Source organism: Coregonus clupeaformis, unplaced genomic scaffold (genome assembly GCF_020615455.1).
Source record: "Coregonus clupeaformis isolate EN_2021a unplaced genomic scaffold, ASM2061545v1 scaf0196, whole genome shotgun sequence".
Lineage (NCBI taxonomy): Eukaryota > Metazoa > Chordata > Actinopteri > Salmoniformes > Salmonidae > Coregonus > Coregonus clupeaformis.
In genome coordinates, this window is record NW_025533651.1 from 400400 (window position 1) to 421020 (window position 20621).

General features: G+C 42.4%; 1 protein-coding gene across 9 annotated transcripts in view; it reads right to left on the minus strand.

Annotated features, from left to right (window-relative positions):
- The window catches only part of LOC121559486 (F-actin-monooxygenase MICAL2-like), a 49334-nt gene extending 30488 nt beyond the window's left edge, over nt 1–18846 (minus strand). For all 9 annotated transcript variants that reach the window (XR_006658401.1, XR_006658402.1, XM_045214102.1 and 6 more), the window contains exons 1-2: nt 18698–18846; nt 900–1268 (exon numbers count right to left, since the gene is read on the minus strand). Coding sequence is in view for 7 of the 9 variants with exons in the window: in XM_045214102.1 (XP_045070037.1) it covers nt 900–1160 (261 nt within the window). In the remaining 2 variants the exon portion in view is untranslated. The remainder of the gene's footprint in view (nt 1–899; nt 1269–18697) is intronic.
- Between the last annotated feature and the right edge of the window lie 1775 nt (nt 18847–20621).

The window sequence follows — 20621 nt, forward strand, 5'->3', positions numbered from 1 at the left end:
ATCTCCTCAGTAAAAACGTCAAAATGAATGACAGATTTGTTGAGTTATCTTAGATTATTTTGAGGAAGTATATACTGGCTATGGGGTCTCTAAATTTACAAACAATACTATTGCCGCTTTTTTCTAGTTTTTCAAGCGTAGGTCTTTTAATGGAGTATGCGAGCACACTTGTTTGGTTCGCCTAGCTGAGTTCGGCTAGGTACCAGCCGAACTGAAGCATGCTGACGCCTTAAGTGTCTGTGTGTGTTTGTTTGTGGGCATATGTATGTGTGTGGTGTGTGTGCGTGGGTACGTGTGTGAAAACTGAGATGAACGTCAAGTTCTGTCTGATCAGAAGAACACATTTTCTCAGCTGTTTATATGCGCCAGCTGCAATAAAGGACAGTAGCTGATTTAATGTGTCCTGACAGGTGCAGTTTAAAGTGATGACCATGACGTTGCCTTAGTCACTAGCTGCCTATGGCAAAGCACTTCTCTCCTAAGGAAGGACAAACTGCCGATTGTCTAAAACCGATTACAGACTGAAAAATTCAGAGAATCAGTCACACCTGTCACTATGGTGACTTGAATCCTGACTAATCATAAGTCCAATGGGTCAGACCAGTTATACAACTCACAGCTACACAAAGATAAGTAAAATGCATAACATTCATAAATATTACTTTCACATGAATATATCGGGATCTTATTTCAAACTACTGTAGGGTGTGCACTGTTCACTGTCAAGACCATTTTCACGCTGATGGTCTTGGAGTTCTTTGTCTCTTTTGTCTCCAAAGTTTTCCATGCAACAGAGCTCTGTCTACAGTGCGCAAATAATACCAGAGGTATATACAACACCTCTGTATCATACAAAGCAAGTGTTCATTGAATGTCATGGTGAGTGGCTGTTAGCTTACCTTGGTGCCCACACAGGCCTGGCCCTTCTTGTACTCCTTGTGGCAGGTTCTCTTGTCCAGCTTGGTCCAGAGGGCCTTGGCCCTCCAGGAGGTGAGCCTGGTCTTCAGACTACTGTAGAATGTCTCATGGTCCTGAGGGTCTAGATCCAGCAGCCTGCACAGGATGTTGAAGGACTGCAGGGTGCCCTTACAGGTGGAGGCCTGGATGAAGTTCTCAAACAGCTTCCCTGCCTGGTCCTTCTCCTCCTCTGTCTCCCCCATCTTCCCCAGCAGGAGTGCAGGGTGCTTGGCTGGTGCTGGCTTGCCTTTCTCCCTCTGTCTCAGTGGCTACACCCACAGCCTGGCCTGGCCCCCATGGTCATTCCCAATCTGAGGAGGTACAGAGAAAACATATTGAGTCTGATGTCATCGCACAGCCTTTAGAAGCGTTCAATCCTTAACAGATGGCTTTATGTAACTCTGGAAAAAATGGTTTAAACAGTCAATTAACCAGCTTGCAACAATCACTGCTTTTCTACAGAACTGGTTCCATTGCATTTATTTTACTTCAAATCAGTGACTTACAGATTGTAACATTTGGCATTAGATAATGCATTGTAACATTTCCAGTGTAAGAATAGATGTGTTTGAGCTCTCAAAGAAAACAATTTTATCTGCAGACAAAATAATACAGCATGCAATACTAACTGACTGTTTATAGATAGATCCTGGGATAATGATTGTCTTCATTTCTGGTTAACAATGGACTGTAAAAGAGTATACATTTCCAAAAGTGTACTGCCAAAGTTCAAAATCTCAAAATAGAAACGTGTTTCAAAACCTACAGTATTCTAATTTCTATTAACTAAATAACATACTGTACAGGAGGTCATACAGTAACACAGAGAATATCAACACAATAATGAATCATGGCTGCCATCTACAAAGTACAGTGCTTTTCATTCTAATGACCAAATCTAGGGACAAAAATACCAGACAGCTCAGTCAGGTCAGACAGTTTGCACATCAGTGACTTGGCACTAGTGGGCATGGACATACTGCTAAGCAGGGAGAAAAAAAAAGTGCTTGTCTTGCGGCTTTCGCTCTCCAGCTGAAAACTGGACAGAGGTGAATTTTTTCATCCGCAGAAGGGGGACACCTAGAGTTGTAGACTGGTCTCGTAGGTCTATGTAACATTGTAAATGTAAATCCGGGACACTGAAATTAGTATGATATATTATGTTTGGTATGGTTACATAGGATCGAAGGCTACTTAAGGCAAAATCAAAAGAAGGGTGGAATAACGCGAACGTCTAGGTACCCAAAGGTTGCGTGTTCAAATCTCATCACAGACAACAGCATTTGAGCTAATTAGCAACTTTGCAACTACTTACTACTTTTTAGCTACTTTGCAATTATTTAGCCTGTTAGCTAACCCTAACCCTAACCTAACTCCTACCTTAAACCCTAAACCCTAACCCTAACCCTTAGCCTAGCTAATCTTATCATTAGCCACCTAGCTAACATTAACCACAACAAATGGGAATTTGGAACATATTATTTGTTTTGAAAATGTAAACATATTGTGTGTTTTGTAAATTCTTAGCATATCATTCATAACATATACAATAATCCACAAATGACTACATACCATACGAAACGTAACATATCATACTAAATGTAATGTCTCGGATTTACGTACAGAATAATACGAAATGCTCTGAGACCACATTGAACCATTGAATTACCTATGATAATACTGATGTCTTGACAGGTCTGAAGGATAAAAGTGAAACAGAATATTAGTTTGAGGACAACCTCTCTGTACCATTGAGTGGCCAGTGTGGTACTCAGGCCACACCTTAAATGAGAGAGACCGAAAACTATTCATTAATTATGATTGAGGCTTACATAAGCTCACTTTTAGCATTACCCTCACGCACCATATATTGAAAAATGGAACTGACACAAGAAAAATAACCCAATCCCCTCGTTCAAAAACCACTAATCAAACATTTGAAAATCATGCCAGGGAATCCACACCAGAGCACAACATCAAAGCAAAATATGGAAACTTTCTCCAAAAAATGTGGGAACATTTTGTGGGAACTACGGCTTCTGTGAGGTTTGGGAACAGCAGTCCTTTGATATTCAAATCATCCATGGAGAGTGCTGGGCTTGGCCAAGGGAGAGGTGAGCCCAGCCCAGCAGGACCTGCTGCAGTGTTGTCCCCCACTCTCCACCTCCACCCCTTCTAACACCACAGGGCCTGGAAGAGGTACACAATATATACAAAAGCACGTTGACACCCCTTCAAATTAGTGGATTCGACTATTTCAGCCACACCCATTGCTGACAGGTGTATAAAATCAAGCACACAGCCATGCAATGGCAGTAGAATGGCCCGTACTGAAGAGCTCAGTGACTTTCAACATGGCACCGTCATAGGATGCCACCTTTCCAACAAGTCAGTTTGTAAAATGTCTGCCCTGCTAGAGCTGCCCCGGTCAACTGTAAGTGCTGTTATTGTGAAGTGGAAATGTCTCATCCGCGAAGTGGTAGGCCACACAAGTTCACAGAATGGGATGGCCGAGTGTTGAAGCACGTAGAGCGTAAAAGTCATCTGTCCTCTGTTGCAACACTCACTACACTAGCTCCAAACTGCCTCTGGAAGCAACGTCAGCACAATAATTGTTTGTCAGGAGCTTCATGAAATGTGTTTCCATGGCTGAGCAGCCGCACACAAGCCTAAAATCACCATGCGCAATGCCAAGCGTCGGCTGGAGTGGTGTAAAGCTCGACGCCATTGGACTCTAGAGCAGTGGAAACGCATTCTCTGGTGATGAATCACGCTTCACCATCTGGCAGTCCGATGGGCGAATCTGGGTTTGGCGGATGCCAGGAGAACGCTACCTTCCCCAATGCATAGTGCCAACTGTAAAGTTTGGTGGAGAAGGAATAATAGTCTGGGGCTATTTTTCATGGTTCGGGCTAGGCCCCTTAGTTACAGTGAAGGGAAATCTTAACGCTACAGCATACAATAACATTCTAGACGATTCTGTGCTTCAACTTTGTGGCTACAGTTTGGGGAAGGTAGCGAGGTCCATACAGAAAGGGTTTGTCGAGATCGGTGTGGAAGAACTTGACTGGCCTGCACAGAGCCCTGACCTAAACCCCATCGAACACCTTTGGGATGAATTGGAACGCTGACTGCGAGCCAGGCCTAATCGCCTGACATCAGTGCCCGACCTCACTAATGCTCGTGGCTGAATGGAAGCAAGTCCCTGCAGCAATGTTCCAACATCTAGTGGAAAGCCTTCCCAGAAGACTGGAGGCTGTTACAGCAGCAAAGGGTAATGTAGTGTATCTGCTCTGCTGCCTACTGGAGTTGGGCAGAGTGACCCCACCTCTCCTCTTCCACTGTGCAGCAGGTGTTGAGAGAACGATATGCCATCTGTCCATTAAGAAAAGTGTTATGTCACTGACACATGATAAGCAACTCCATATGGGACGCATTAGCTGGGAGTAAAAATACATGAGACTTGTCTTCTGTTGTCAAGTCCTTGAACCAAGTCTTGGTTCTCAAACAGCTTTCAGTTATGCACTTTGGGAAACAAAGCTAAATAGGCATACTTAAAGGAAAAATCCACTCAAAAACCATCTTTACGTATTTTTTTCATTAGTCCACTGTTGATACAGTCTCAAAATGTGTTTCATGTCAGCAGCAAAGTTTTCAAGATATAGGATTTTCAAGAAGCAAAGTGTCACTCATGATGATGCATTTTGGGACTGTATCACATTTACATTTTAGTCATTTAGCAGACGCTCTTATTCAGAGCGACTTACAGTTAGTGAGTGCATACATTTTCATACTGGCCCCCCGTGGGAAACGAACCCACAACCCTGGCGTTGCAAGCGCCATGCTCTACCAACTGAGCTACAGGGGACTTGTATTACTGTGGACTAATTAAAAAAATAACAAAATATAGTTTGAGAGGATTTTTTCTTGAAGTCCTGGAACATGAGCATTATCTGTGGTCACTTCTCATACCAGTTCTCATACAAACAAAATCATTCTATCTTACAGAATCCTGTTTGGCCTAAATTAGCTGTATATTTTGCATCCTGTTTGCTACCGTTGTTGTTTCTTTGCCTTAAAGTCATTCATCCTGGATAATGGGATGCCAGCTCGTATTGAGGACAATGTGGGAGGGGTGTCAACTTCTGTCCCCCAGGCTGATACATACACCATAGTGACCCCCGGCTCCTGTCCAAGTGTCAGACACAAAACACTATAGGCCTCTCTCTGGAGACAGCCAAGCTCCAGACTGCATTCCAACGCTACATGCCTCACATAGCACTGAACTGCTCTATCAACAAGGAACCAGAGGCAATGCCTACTGAGCTCTGTCAATGGTTCAACCAATGAATTATCCAATGGCGTGCTCATGCCTCTGGGCCCATTCTGTAGTCCTTTATGAGTGTGTTTTTGTGATGTAATGTTTATGAGTGGTGAGAGAGGGCTGGGAGGGGCTCAGCATAGCATAAATGTGCTTTATTTATCTTGTGGCAGGGTCATTTTTTTATGCAAAGGGTGCATTATTATGCTGCTGTGGAGTAAGGGTGTTCCCTTTAACCTGCAAGGTATGGTACAACACAACATCTGCATTCACACCATTGTTGAAATAACAACAGCAAATGGTGAGAAAATCCTACAGTGGATGGAATGAATGGCCCGCTTTGTTCTCTGGTTATATTGGTCTTGTTGGATGTGACAACATTATGGTATTTGCAACCGTTTCTTCTGTATAGATTTCATAATAAAAAACATAAGGACTTCCGTTGAACTACAGTAAACAACCGCTTGGTCTACCACTAACAAATAGTTGTACTCACAAAACAACATTTTAGGAAGCAATTTTAATATGCGGCTATCACAATATCAGACCATTTCCAACTAAGATATACAGTAACTACAACTTCTGCTTGGAAAGATTAAATACAGACTTGTTAATGACTACATTACCAAGCCAGGGGTTTGTGTTCCAAGCTTCACAAATTGTTAAAAAAAAAAGCTATAGCATTAAGACCTGCTGGAGAGATCTGTCTGTGTTGGTTAATGAAAGGTAGCACACACTGTCCTTATGGTCAGCTAGAAGAGCTGAGGCTACATTGTCCTAGATGGAATCCCATGACCTCACCCATGATCTTCATCTCACAGCAGGGAAAGGCAATCCGCAGGCAGACAGCACCAACCCACAGAGCACCGGTAAAAAACACACACAGAGAGAGAGAGAGAGAGAGAGAGAGAGAGAGAGAGAGAGAGAGAGACACAAAGAGCAGACCGCAGCTGGGATAAATGGCCATTCCAAGCTGTTTTTACGTGAGCCTGGATGTTCGATTTCACCATACTGTACAGGTTTTAACAATCATACCTGTTTTTAAAATCATATCTGCCCACCTATGACTTGGCTAATGACTAATCCATTTGCAAACACTGGCTATTCATTTTATGCCTGTAAAATCAATGTTTAACAATGAATCAAACAAACCGTCCCATCACTGGTGCATTCACAGTACGGCACAGATGTCTCAGTTACGTATTATTGGATTCGATAATAGTTCTCATAACTTTGTTATTTAAAGACAGAGGCAGTGCAATAGTATCTCCTGAAAGTTATGCTGCTGCCTATTGAAATCACTGGCCACTTTAAGAAATGGAACACTAGTCACTTTAATAATGTTTACATATCTTGCACTACTCATCTCATATGTATATACTGTATTCTATAATATTCTACTGTATCTTAGTCCATGCCGCTCTGTCATTGCTTGTCCATATATGTATTCTTAAATCCCATTCCTTACTAGTTTTGTGTGTATTGGGTATATGTTGTGAAATTGTTAGATATTACTTGTTAGATATTACTGCACTGTCGGAGCTAGAAGCACAAGCATTTCGCTACACCTGCTATAACATCTGCTAAACACGTGTATGTGACAGATAACATTTGATTTGATTTGATTTACATCCACTGCATGTTTCAGAGGGATGAGTACACATGCTATCAGTTTCCAGAGGAGGAATTCCAGAGATGTGAAGTATGTACCTGTTACAGCTGGCCTGCCAAGGCGGAACAGCTAAACGGAGATAGTCAGAGACACACACTCCCTCAAACACACACACATCTGTATATGCATTATAAATAATCTGCATATTTTCTTTGAGAACAAAACAATTATTCAACCACTAGCAATTTAACCAATGTTCTGGAATTCTGGTTTTATTTATTACATTTGAGTTTTATCTGACACTCATTAGCATGGTTGCTCATGCGCTTACATTCTTGATAAGAATCAAAATATGTTTCATTTCCATACCACATGAGCCATCAGCTGTGACTTAAACTCCACCTCAGCTACACATGCAGTTCCATGCAATGAGACTGGTAGTGGAGCACATTTAATGAGGAGAAACCCAAGTCACCTTAAATACCTTTACAACAACACCAGTGTCAGGTTGCATTAAGACTTGGTCTAATAACAACCAACCAGGCAATACATGGTCTAAGGAAGTAAACATTGGCCAATCACTTAATAAATTAGCCGATTACTGCATCAGCCATGGCCATAGAAACTGAGCAATATAGTACGTACTGCTAGACCAGTAAAACACAAAACAATGACGTGATGTCCATCGTTGTTGCTCCACACAGCCTCAAGCTATCAAAAAACGATGGGAAGCTGACGACTCAAAGGAAAACAGTGGGAGGGCTGGGAATGACACGTAATGCAGTTAATTACCGAGAGAACTGAAGGAAACCAGGAAGGAAGCCCTCAACCCCTGATAAGCAGACATTACGCCTCAGAGCTGGACAACATTCTAAGAAAATCATATGTTCCAGCATCCCGCCAACAACTTTGCCCCTCTCCGGCCTTCATAACTCGCTTGTACTATCTCAACTCTGAGAAATATGTTTGCTTCTTCAGGCAGCGGTGCCAAAACAAAGGAGAGCTATCTTGGACACGGGTAAAAACACTGCGTTATCTGGCCGGCCCCAGTGAATGTCATTCATCTAGAGTGGAGAAAATAATTAATTTACACAGAAGCAGGCACTGGAGAGGCGAAGCAGCTGTCTGCCGTCTGGAGGCCTGTCTGACCCACGCAGTGTGTTTTAACCACATGTCCTCTTGGACTTGGAGAAAGATTTATCTGGACAAACTTCAGACACACAAAGCACAGAAAATAATGTCTGTCCAGCTATTTGAAGTTTGACATATGTAATCCACTTGGCACAATATTTTGAACTTATCCAGCAGCACATTCTTTTCTTCATTTCACACAAATAAATGAGCAAATAGCTGACAAATGCAGTGAACTCTCACCATGTATAAAGATCCCACACAAAGAATGCTCTGATGTTCTTAAATCAACATTGCAATATCAGGGAAACACTGGACTGATGCCATATTCAATGCTATCAGTACACCAATAGACCATACAGTAACAAGAGGTCCTCACAATGTGATGGAGATCAAGGCTGTTACGGTGAGAAGTGACTGCACATTGAAGGCAGATTGTTTTGTAACTGACATTCCCCCAGACAGTCAGACAGCCAGTCAGTCAGCAGAGGCAATTGGATCCAGAGATCCTGCTCCATATCTCAGAATGGCACCGAGGGGTTTACATGACAGTGTATGACCACAGGGAAGGAATAGTGGAGCCGGTAAGGCGGCTTTCAGGGAAGCCATGCTCAGAATAGACAGGTGTCATGTTCCAGAGGAAAACAGCACATGTCCTGGAGGATAGCCTGACATCTGTATAAGACCACTCTACAAACATAAATACACCGTGTTGCTGACCAATAAGAGAACAGCTCCATCAGACCTGAAGGATCTGTGCCACTCCTCAGAAAAAGGACTGCTTGACACTGTCCATGACATTTGGTGGTTATTTATTGTGATCATAAAAACAATGTTGGAGTGCTTAGGGGTTGTTGCTCTGTAAACAAAATGCTACTTTAATCCTTACAGTAATTTGTGGGTAAAGAAAGTCATGACATGCCTCCAGCTACATGTGGCCAAGCTCTGATGTGTTATTGGGTCATCTGATATGTGAGTGTGTCTGTTTTCCTGTCCAGATCAAAGGGATGGAGAGCTGCCACTGTGAAACTGCCTTTGCTGGAGGTTAAAGCACAAGGCCTGACTCAAACTCCTTTAAGTTCCCTTAATGACCAATTTCCGAGCTTGTACAAGCCAGGGGGAACTTGCTAATGTAGTCTAGTTGGTGATATATATCCTGCTGATGACCGTGGTGGTTTAAGTTGGCAGAGAGTGGGGTCCTACTGAAAGGATCAACCAATTTAAACCATGCATAAATCCTGCAAGTAATTTGCTTTCTGAGCCTCAAACTCCCACATCCTCTTTCTGTCCTGGTGCTGGAGCTGTTGCCTGGAAACGTGCTCACTTCCACAGTGTGGCTCTAGGAAGGAAATAATGCAAAGAGGAAGAAGAAAGTTCACACAGTTCTGTTCTGGGATATTGTGAATAAGCCTACAGACAGACCAGTCAGGCTGGAATACGCTGCTCATTTGGAATGCTGTCTGCTGGCTGACAGAGCCAGAAAAGTTTTGTCGACTTCAGCTTATTTGTCTTCTTTACTGTAGTGAGCCCTGAGAGAGTGACATAGCTCTGAATCCAACGGCTTGGTTCATGTACAACTAGTTATACTATTAGATTAACCTGAGGCCCCAGAGCAGGTGCTCTGGTGCGTTTTTTATCTCTAACATCCGTGTTTAAATCAAGCCTCGCATGGGCGAATTGGCCATCTGGCAATTCGGGCAAATGCCAGATGGACCATATTTTTGCTGGGTGGGCTGGTAAAAACGAAACAAACTAATAATAAAAATGGACACGGCCCACGGCCCACGGCCCATGGGCCTGTTAAGATTTGGTTTTAAAGATTTTTGTGCAAATTCTCTGTTGTCAATAATATATTTGAGCATTTGGGCCGGCCAGGTTTTCTCATTGGCTGAGCTGAGGTCGCTTAACATTTTACATTCAAATTCAAACGCGCCTCAGCAAAGACCTCTGCTCTGACTCTCTGTCAAAAACGGAAAGGTGGTACCAAAAACGTTAGAGCAAAAAAAGGCTCTTGAGGACGATGTTGCTAAATGTGTGAAATTAACCAACTTCTTTTCTAAAAGTTCTGGTTCTGCTGAGTGCTGTGACTGTGTCTGTACTGAGAAATGATGTTAGGCTTAGCATCGACAGATCAGCTGCTGCTGCAGAAGACAGTGCAGTTGAGGTAGGGAGAAAACAGAGAAAGACACACACACACGTAGCCTAATGCTGCCAGTTAATATGTGGGGTATATATCGTATGAAATAGTAGGCTAATTAACACTTAGGCCTAATTAGGGAAGGGGGGATTCGGGGGAACACATATGACGGGCAATAGCCTAAAAGGTCGTTAGATTGGCTTTTATAACATATAAGCCAATAGCCATCTATTAAATCAAATCAAATGTTATTTGTCACATGCGCCGAATACAACAGGTGTAGACCTTACAGTGAAATGCTTACTTACAAGCCCTTAACCAACAATGCAGTTTTAAGAAAAATAAGTGTTAAGTAAAAAATAGATAAGTAAATATAAGCAGCAGTAAAATAACAGTAGCGAGGCTATATACAGGGGGTACTGGTACAGAGTCAATGTGTGGGGGATAACAGTAGCAAGGCTATATACAGGGGGTACTGGTACAGAGTCAATGTCTGGGGGATAACAGTAGCAAGGCTATATACAGGGGGTACTAGTACAGAGTCAATGTCTGGGGGATAACAGTAGCAAGGCTATATACAGGGGTACTGGTACAGAGTCAATGTCTGGGGGATAACAGTAGCAAGGTTATATACAGGGGTACTGGTACAGAGTCAATGTCTGGGGGAACAGGTGAGTCCAGGTAATTGAGGTAATATGTACATGTGGGTAGAGGTAAAGTGACCATGCATAGATAATAAACAGAGAGTAGCAGCAGCGTAAAAAGAGGGGGTGGAGGACAATGCAAATAGTCCGGGTAGCTATTTGAGTCTTATGACTTGGGGGTAGAAGCTGTTAAGAAGCCTTTTGGATCTAGACTTGGCGCTCCGGTAACGCTTGCCATGCGGTAGCAGAGAGACCAGTCTATGACTAGGGTGGCTGGAGTCTTTGGCAATTTTTAGGGCCTTCCTCTAACACCGCCTGGTATAGAGGTCCTGGATGGCAAGAAGCTTGGCCCCAGTGATGTATTGTGCCGTACGCACTACCCTCTGTAGTGCCTTGCGGTCGGAGGCCGAGCAGTTGCCATACCAGGCAGTGATGCAACCAGACAGGATGCTCTCGATGGTGCAGCTGTATAACGTTTTGAGGATCTGAGGACCCATGCCAAATCTTTTCAGTCTCCTGAGGGGGAATAGGCTTTGTCGTGCCCTCTTCATGACTGTCTTGGTGTGTTTGAACCATGATAGCTTGTTGGTGATGTGGACACCAAGGAACTTGAAGCTCTCAACCTGCTCCACTACAGCCCCGTCGATGAGAATTGGGGCGTGCTTGGTCCTCCTTTTCCTGTAGTCCACAATCATCTTCTTTGTCTTGATCACGTTGAGGGAGAGGTTGTTATCCTGGCACCACACGGTCAGGTCTCATCGTTGTCGGTGATCAGGCCTACCACTGTTGTGTCGTTGGCAAACTTAATGATGGTGTTGGAGTCGTGCTTGGCCATGCAGTCATGGGTGAACAGGGAGTACAGGAGGGGACTGAACATGCTCCCCTGAGGGGCCCCCGTGTTGAGGATCAGCGTGGCAGATGTGTTGTTACCTACCCTTACCACCTGGGGGGTGGCCCATCAGGAAGTCCAGGATCCAGTTGCAGAGGGAGGTGTTTAGTCCCAGGGTCCTTAGCTTAGTGATGAGCTTTGAAGGCATTATGGTGTTAAACGCTGAGCTGTAGTCAATGAATAGCATTCTCACGTAGGTGTTCCTTTTGTCCAGGTGGGAAAGGGCAGTGTGGAGTGGAATAGAGATTGCATTATCTGTGGATCTGTTGGGGCGGTATGCAAATTGGAGTGGGTTGAGGGTTTCTGGGATAATGGTGTTGATGTGAGCCATGACCAGCCTTTCAAAGCACTTCATAGCTACAGACGTGAGTGCTACGGGTCGGTAGTCATTTAGGCAGGTTACCTTAGTGTTCTTGGGCACAGGGACTATGGTAGTCTGCTTGAAACATGTTGGTATTACAGACTCAGTCAGGGACAGGTTGAGAAGTCAGTGAAGACACTTGCCAGTTGGTCAGCGCATGCTCGGAGTACACATCCTGGTAATCCGTCTGGCCCTGAAGCCTTGTGAATGTTGACCTGTTTAAAGGTCTTACTCACATCGGCTACGGAGAACATGATCACACAGTCGTCAGGGAACAGCTGATGCTCTCATGCATGCTTCCGTGTTGCTTGCCTCAAAGCGAGCATAGAAGCAATTTAGTTTGTCTGGTAGGCTTGTGTCAATGGGCAGCTCGCGGCTGTGCTTCCCTTTGTAGTCCGTAATAGTTTGCAAGCCCTGCCACATCCGACAAGCATCGGAGCCGGTGTAGTACGATTCAATCGTAGTCCTGTATTGACGCTTTGCCTGTTTGATGGTTCGTCGGAGGGCATAGCGGGATTTCTTATAACCGTCCGGGTTAGAGTCCCGCTCCTTGAAAGCGGCAGCTCTACCCTTTAGCTCAGTGCAGATGTTGCCTGTAATCCATGACTTCTGGTTGGGGTATGCACATACGGTCACTGTGGGGATGACGTCATCGAAGCACTTATTGATGAAGCCAGTGACTAATGTGGTGTACTCCTCAAAGCCATCGGAAGAATCCCGGAACATATTCCAGTCTGTGCTAGCAAAACAGTCCTGTAGCTTAGCATCTGCGTCATCTGACCACTTCTGTATTGAGCGAGTCACTGGTACTTCGTGCTTTAGTTTTTGCTTGTAAGCAGGAATCAGGAGGATAGAATTATGGTCAGATTTGCCAAATGGAGGGCGAGGGAGAGCTTTGTACGCGTCTCTGTGTGTGGAGTAAAGGTGGTCTAGAGTTTTTTTTCCTCTGGTTGCACATTTAACATGCTGGTAGAAATGAGGTAAAACGGATTTAAGTTTCCCTGCATTAAAGTCCCCGGCCATTAGGAGCACGGCCTCTGGATGAGCATTTTCTTGTTTACTTATGGCCTTATACAGCTGCTTGAGTGCGGTTTTAGTGCCAGCATCGGTTTGTGATGGTAAATAGACAGCAACGAAAAATATAGATGAAAACTCTCTTGGTAAATAGTGTGGTCTACAGCTTATCATGAGATACTCTACCTCAGGTGAGCAAAACCTCAAGACTTCCTTAATATTAGATTTCATGCACCAGCTGTTATTTACAAATATACACAGACCGCCACCCCTTGTCTTTCCGGAGGCAGCTGTTCTATCTTGCCTATGCACCGAAAACCCCACCAGCTGTATGTTATCCATGTCGTCGTTCAGCCACGACTTGTCGAAACATAAGATATTACAGTTTTTAATGTCCCGTTGGTAGGATATTCTTGATCGGAGCTCATCCATTTTATTATCCAATTATGGTATGTTGGCTAATAGGACTGATGGTAGAGGCACCCCGACCTACGTCCCCGATATCTCCGTCTCTTCTTCATGCGAATGACGAGGATTTGGGCCTTGTCGGGTGTCTGAAGTAAATCCTTTGCGGCCGACTCGTTAAAGAAAAAATCTTTGTCCAGGATGAGGTGAGTAATCGCTGTCCTGATATCCAGAAGCTATTTTCGGTCATAAGAGACGGTGGCAGAAACATTATGTACAAAATAAGTTACAAATAACGCACACAATAGCACAATTGGTTAGGAGCCCGTAAAACGGCCGCCATCTCCTCCGGCGCCAGTGCTATATGAAATAACATGACTGTTTGAAAAGCATTCCAGGTGAAGCTGGTTGAGAGAATGCCAAGAGTGTGCAAAGCTGTCATCAAGGCAAAGGGTGGCTACTTTGAAAAATCTAAAATCTAAAATCTATTTTGATTTATTTAACACTTTTTTGGTTACTACATGATGCCATATGTGTTATCTCATAGTTTTGATGTCTTCACTATTATTCTACAATGTAGAAAATAGTAAAAATAAAGAAAAACCCTTGAATGAGTAGGCGTGTCCAAACTTTTGACTGGTACTGTATATGTAATAGTAATTAACCCTTAGGATAGGGGACGACATGTATGACAGCCAGGCACTCCTTGCTTTTATAAGTTATTATGGCCCAATGGTTATCCAATAGGCATTTATTCCTTCTTTTTTTTTCTTCTAATAAATGTATTTATTTATTCACAACTATAGATGTTTCTGGGCCCAGCACAGGCAGTGTGGTCCCCTGGTCTTCTGGTATCAGTGCTGTGGGACAGGAGGCTTAGCAGAGACAGCTCAGTGGTGAGGTCGGAAGAAAACAGAGACACAGATGTACGATCTTAATTTGAGCCAATTTGCTACAGCAGGAAAAATATCCTGCAGCAACAGGAAATGCAAATTATTATGTGGATGGGGGCTGGTGTGACGAATGCCAGGGCAGAATTTTTGTCCCAGTCCGCCCCTGAAGCCTTGGTCCAACCACTAATTACACACTGAGAAGATGAGGCTGGCTGCTAGCAGCATTTGCATCGAAGTCTATTTTGACTAAATTACAAGAACAGCAGGTTCGTGCTGAGATCGGGAAACTCCCTAAGAGGGGCAAGTTCAGATATTTTAAAACTCTTGAGTTTTAACAACATTTAGGAATTTTCATGCAGACTTATATTAAAATGTAATAAATCAGCATGGATCTGATCTTTACACACCTGCCCCCTCAATTAGACTAACTGTGACGTCTAGAGAGAGACCATAAACCTTCAGCATCTTTACATCTCTACATTCACTCCTGATATAAAGCCTTGTGATCTTTCTATAAATCTGCTTTTGGGGAGAGCAAGTCAAACCTGATGATGTATTGTTATTCCAGATAGTATAGGTATGGTGATAAAAACAAGAATAGAAAAATGACAGAAGAAAAGTGTAGATCTACAGATAAACGTTTGATTTGTTCATTTCTGTTGTATACACTGTGCTAAAACATTGGCACTAAAGTAATCACATTTGTCTATGTTGTATAGTCTTGGAAAAAAGGTTCCATATAGAACCAAAAAGGGTTCTATCGCTTGCTTCATATATGGAACACCTAAAAGTTCTATACAGTACACCAAATAACAATTTTTTCTAAGAGTATACTCCCATGGCTAACAGCAAGTGTATAAATCTTAGTGAACAATATTATTTTTACTGTACCTTAACTTCAGTTGCTTTATGGCACAATAAATACTAACAAGATTGAACATTCCTGAGGAAATTCCAGCAAGACAGGAGAAAAAATGTGTGTTTTTTCTTTGAGCGTGCAATGTATTTTGAATCCAGGGAGAATAGAGTATTTAAATCACACAATGCCTGAGACAGATTCAGGCATGTAGTCTATTGAGATGTTGACACATACTCTATGAGTAAGGTAGTGAATCACAGAGTAATAAAGCAGGACTTTAAGTCTTACAGTAGTATGAGGAAGAGCGTGCCATGTTTTCAACCGGCACAGGATGCACAGGAAATTATTGGTCATTCAAGAGGGGGCGGAAAATTACATGACAATGACTGCTGCTGCATTCTCAAAATGTTCTTACCGAATCACAGCCATTCTCTCATGGCCAGGTACTCACAGTGGCCTGTTTTCTAGTGTGACTTTAAGATAAACATAATCAGACAGATACCACTACATACTGTAGGTACACTTTCAAGAGTACCACAAATAAAATGGACAATTCCATTCAGATTTCAGTCATCCAAAATGTGTGCTTATAACTGCTGATATACTGTATCTAAATACCTTACAGTTGTCTCTGAAACTGATCTGTGATAATCTGACCTTGTGTGCTGTAGCTAATGTGTCTCACCTGGGACAAAGAAAAACATAGCCTACTGTACAGTATTTATTATTTAAAGCCACAAGTTCAAACTCAAGATCAAACATGGGTTAGTGAGTAAGCTTAGAACTTCCAATAACTCTTATGAAAGGGGAACATACAGAGGGAGTGTTATTTTTCTCACTCACTAAACTCTATATATCATGCCTCTCCCCCCTCTCTCAGAGCAGTAATTCATCTGACAGGAACAGCAGCGCTACAGCAGACTGACAGTGTTACCATACCTCTCCCTGTGTATTTGTGCCCCCACTCCCCAATGACACGCAAGGGGCCATTTCCAGTTGTGTAACTCTGTATTTCACCACTAAGAGCTGCAGGGGGAGGCTGCTCTCAGAGCTGCTGCATGAGAAATGCTGCTTATCATCCCCAACTCAAACAGGTAGCAGCGGTTTTGAAAGTTCACAGGAAGGGAAGCAGAAAATGCTCACTGGCTTGTGCAGACAGTAATATCTGTTGATATAAATACAATATAATATATCCTTTACAATATACTATGATTAAGAAAACAATAATCTGATAATAATATAGTTTTCCTGAGATAAAAGGGTGATGAACCCTCAATGAATGACTGCTTAATCATTGTCTTTCTCTTAATGTAACTCAATGTAAAGAAAATACCATGCCATGGTAGAAGCCTATACAATTGTAAAACTCAGCCAGATACATCAAGCATAAAGGCATAGCCTACCAGAGAACCTGAGGGTGGCCGAAACTGAACATATTTAAAAGAGATCTTAAAACACACCTTTTTAACTTTGCTTTTCCTTAGGGTGCTTTTTTAGTCTTTCAGTTTTTATGGTTATTCTTCAGTTTTTTATCCTCTTATGTTTGTTGTGTAGTAAATATTTCTATATTTATTTTCATTGTTTTTATTTATGTTTTTTCCTGTGAAGCACATTGTGTTGCATTCATGTCTGAAATGTGCCATATAAATAAAGCTTGATTTCAATCGATAAATGAATCCAAAATTGTGACCAATTCAATTTGGCATAAACATAGTCTGATTGAAGACTAAATGATTATCTCTGAGTATTCAGGCTGGAACTTTACACAGCCTGGAGGTGTGTTGGGTCATTGTCCTGCTGAAAAACAAATTATAGTCCCACTAAGTGCAAACCAGATGGGATGGCGTATCGCTGCAGAATGCTGTGGTAGCCATGCTGGTTAAGTGTGCCTTGAATTCTAAATAAATCACCAACAGTGTCACCAGCAAAGCACCCCCACACCATAACACCACCACCTCCATGCTTCACGGTGGGAACCACACATGCAGCGATCATCCGTTTACCTATTCTGCGTCTCACAAAGACATGGCGGTTGGAACCAAAAATCTCAAATTGGGACTCATCAGACCAAAGGACACATTTCCACCTGTCTAATGTCTATTGCTCGTGTTTCTTGACCCAAGCAAGTCTCTTCTGATAATTGATGTCCTTTAGTAGTGGTTTCTTTGCAGCAATTTGACCATGAAGGCCTGATTCATGCAGTCTCCTCTGAACAGTTGATGTTGAGATGTGTCTGTACTTGAACTCTGTGAAGCATTTATTTGGGCTGCAATTTCTGAGGTTGGTAACTCTAATGAACTTATCCTCTGCAACCAGCAGAGGTAACTCTGGGTCTTCCTTTCCTGTGGCGGTCCTCATGAGAGCCAGTTTCATCATCGCGCTTGATGGTTTTTGCGACTGCACTTGAAGAAACTTTCAAAGTTCTTTACATTTTCCAGATTGACTGACCTTCATGTCTTAAAGTAATGATGGACTGTCATTTCTCTTTGCTTATTTGAGCTGTTCTTGCCATAATATGGACTTGGTCTTTTACCAAATAGGGCTATCTTCTGTATACCACCCCTACCTTGTCACAACCTAACTGATTGGCTCAAACGCATTAAGGAAAGAAATTCCACAAATTAACTTTTAACAAGGCACACTTGTTAATTGAAATGCATTCCAGGTGACAACCTCATGAAGCTGGTTGAGAGAATGCCAAGATTGTGCAAAGCTGTCATCAAGGCAAAGGGTGGCTACTTTGAAGAATCTCAAATATAAAACATATTTTGATTTGTTTAACACTTTTTTGGTTACTACATGATTCCATATGTGTTATTTCATGGTTTTGATGTCTTCACTATTATTATACAATGTAAGAAAAACCCTGGAATGAGTAGGTGTGTCCAAACTTTTGACTGGTACTGTATATGGGAGAAGTTGTGAGAAAAGTTCCAGCCTGGATACTCAGATTATCCTTTAGTCTCCAATAGTCATTTGTCTCTGGTGACAATCACGCTACTCAAACTAGTAGTACGGTGTTAGCAATTTACTGTCTCTCTCTTAATGTAACTCAATGTAACTTTAAAGAAAATATCATGCCATGGTAGTAGCCTATACCATTGTAAAACTCAGCCAGACATATCAAGCATAAGGCTTTAAAACCTGGATTATGGTGGAGACACATACATCATTATTATAATGGTTGAACACACAGAGCTATCTTATCAGAGCATGGAGACAAACCAGATGTTTTATTGTCCAGTTCAGACACACAGGCTCTTACTGCATGTACAGGAATCTGTATCTAATCCTATCAGTATGTATTTGTTTGAATACTAAGGCAAAGAACATTTACAAATGAGATTAGATTTTACAACCTTGAATGAACCATGTAACAGTGTTCAGGCTCAACTGTCATGTTGCCCAATTGCTTAGACATCTGCCCAGCGGTCACTGATCTGTGAAACATGCGTAATTGGAAGTGTGACTTACTTTAGTTTACAGATGAGAAAAAATAAGTCAACTGCTCCAGTCTTCACAGTTAATTGAAGAGGGATTTTCAAAACCACAATAACCGGTCAGAGAAAATGTATCTAATAGAATTTGCGCTGGCTACATGTGTCAGTGCGTCTCTTCCAGTCACTCACTCTGAACTACTACTGGGCTAAATTACTGTCTCACTTTGTCTCACCACAGTACCTCCCGTCTATTACATGAGGGCGGTGCTGGAGATTACAAGACCCAATGGTAACTTCTGATACACTGTGCTCGAAATTTAAATTATAAAGGCTTCATTACAACTGTAGACGCAAATACTGTAAATGTAGCCACAGTGGAACAAATTGACAGCATAGATAGGGTAGTATACTCTGATTATTTTATGGAGAATAAAACTGGATTGAAGTTTAATGGCTCTTTTGCTAATTAAGCTACAAATAAATTAACCAAATGGAATATTAGCATATAGCCTAAATTATTATGTATATCATTGTAATAATTCAAATACATTTTGAGGCGCAAGTTGCACTCAGCAAGTGATTGAGGCACGTGCACAGGCTCTAGCACAAAAATATATCCAGCTGTTCAGTGTCCAGTATAATGTTTCAAGAACAAACAAACAAAACAAAGAACATGCGTCAAATTACGCAAAAGTAATTTATCCCCTAATAGGCTACATTTGACAATCAATAACGCAGTGAGTAAAATTTGACTGCTTTTAAAGTATTGACTGTTTCTTCCATGACATAAAACGACACGTTCAGATGATGGTGATCACATTTAATCACCTTGAGACCGCTCTGCTCCAATGTCATGAAAATATCTTCCATGTAAATGAGGCCATCTAGTGGTAAATGGAAGAAAACATGCGACAGAGCCATATTATGCATCACGTTTACATACAGTGGGGAAAAAAAGTATTTAGTCAGCCACCAATTGTGCATGTTCTCCCACATAAAAAGATGAGAGAGGCCTGTAATTTTCATCATAGGTACACGTCAACTATGACAGACAAAATGAGAAGAAAAAAATCCAGAAAATCACATTGTAGGATCTTTAATGAATTTATTTGCAAATTATGGTGGAAAATAAGTATTTGGTCAATAACAAAAGTTTCTCAATACTTTGTTATATACCCTTTGTTGGCAATGACACAGGTCAAACGTTTTCTGTAAGTCTTCACAAGGTTTTCACACACTGTTGCTGGTATTTTGGCCCATTCCTCCATGCAGATCTCCTCTAGAGCAGTGATGTTTTGGGGCTGTCGCTGGGCAACACGGACTTTCAACTCCCTCCAAAGATTTTCTATGGGGTTGAGATCTGGAGACTGGCCAGGCCACTCCAGGACCTTGAAATGCTTCTTACGAAGCCACTCCTTCGTTGCCCGGGCGGTGTGTTTGGGATCATTGTCATGCTGAAAGACCCAGCCACGTTTCATCTTCAATGCCCTTGCTGATGGAAGGAGGTTTTCACTCAAAATCTCATGATACATGGCCCCATTCATTCTTTCCTTTACACGGATCAGTCGTCCTGGTCCCTTTGCAGAAAAACAGCCCCAAAGCATGATGTTTCCACCCCCATGCTTCATAGTAGATATGGTGTTCTTTGGATGCAACTCAGCATTCTTTGTCCTCCAAACACGACGAGTTGAGTTTTTACCAAAAAGTTATATGTTGGTTTCATCTGACCATATGACATTCTCCCAATCCTCTTCTGGATCATCCAAATGCACTCTAGCAAACTTCAGACGGGCCTGGACATGTACTGGCTTAAGCAGGGGGACACGTCTGGCACTGCAGGATTTGAGTCCCTGGTGGCGTAGGTGTTACTGATGGTAGGCTTTGTTACTTTGGTCCCAGCTCTCTGCAGGTCACTCACTAGGTCCCCCCGTGTGGTTCTGGGATTTTTGCTCACCGTT